This window comes from Aplysia californica, unplaced genomic scaffold, assembly GCF_000002075.1.
Source record: "Aplysia californica isolate F4 #8 unplaced genomic scaffold, AplCal3.0 scaffold00400, whole genome shotgun sequence".
NCBI classification, from domain to species: Eukaryota; Metazoa; Mollusca; class Gastropoda; order Aplysiida; family Aplysiidae; genus Aplysia; species Aplysia californica.
The window spans coordinates 201,128-202,197 of NW_004797670.1; the positions used below are offsets into that span (position 1 = coordinate 201,128).

Below are 1,070 nucleotides of genomic sequence, written 5' to 3' on the forward strand. Positions count from 1 at the left end.
AATATCTCGACTGCTATGCAAGATAGATGGGTATTTTTTCATTAAATACAAGAGAAATACGTGAGATTTAAGATGACACCATTAACTCAGCATGCCCAAAACTGACGAGCGCCTGATTCCACTCTGTCAAGACACATGTTTTTTAATAATATATTTTAGGGCGTACATTGTGAGGGAAGTCAGCATCTCCTTGTCACGTGATAATTTTGATTATATTTGTTTAATTTAAGAAGTTGTGTGTTTATGTATGGCTCTTCATGCGCACGAAATCCTTCTACTCACGCAATAACTTCATTATATTTATTTAAAACTTAACACGTTGTGTGTTTATTTGTGTGTCTCCAGGCAGACCCGGTGTACCATTCCAGGCAATACCAGAGCTCGGGCAAAATCCACAAATGCGAGACCCACTCCATTTTGATCAAGTGAGTTCCTTTGTCAAATCACTGGAGATTTGTTTTCTTTGCATTTGTGTTTATTTATTAACTTTTGTTATTTTAAAAGCATTATTGGGGATTTGGTTGCTGGGATTTATTCGTTTCGTTTCTTCTTTTTTTATATTATTTTTTGTTGTTGAGGATGTGGGGAGGTTGGAGGGGGATACTGGGGTATGGAATTGCTTGTTCCAGACTGCTTGGCTCAGTACTGTGTGTGATTGGGGGTGGGGTGGGGTGGAGGTAAACGTGGCGAGGGGGGGGGTATAAAGAAAACGGATCACATTACTTCCCTGTTAAGAACATTGCATTGGCCCTCAATGTCAGCAAGAATATCGAATAAAATTGCAGTACTATGCCACAAAGGCCACAGTTAGTGTGTTAATAACAAATCTCCCTCACTCATATCTCAGTGATCTCATCCAGATTTTGGTTACGTTAAGATCACTGACGTCAGGCGATCAGGAGAGAAGATCAAGCGTAAGCTGAAAGATCCTTCATTCAACAGTTTGAAACTCCTTTGTACAACCATTGAGACACACACCATCGGATTTTAAATCGAAGATATATTCAAAGACACATTAAGTGACACTCTTTCCAACTTAGAGTCTTCATTTTCAGTTCAATATGATGTAA

At 38.9% G+C, this 1,070-nt stretch overlaps 1 protein-coding gene across 1 annotated transcript in view; it reads left to right on the forward strand.

The window, feature by feature from the left end:
- Positions 1-1,070, forward strand: part of LOC101863920 (doublecortin domain-containing protein 2) — a gene marked incomplete in the record, with an annotated part of 83,085 nt that overhangs the window by 47,994 nt on the left and 34,021 nt on the right. Inside the window, 1 exon segment of the mRNA XM_035971228.1 lies at positions 346-425. Within this exon segment, the coding sequence (XP_035827121.1) occupies positions 346-425 (80 nt within the window).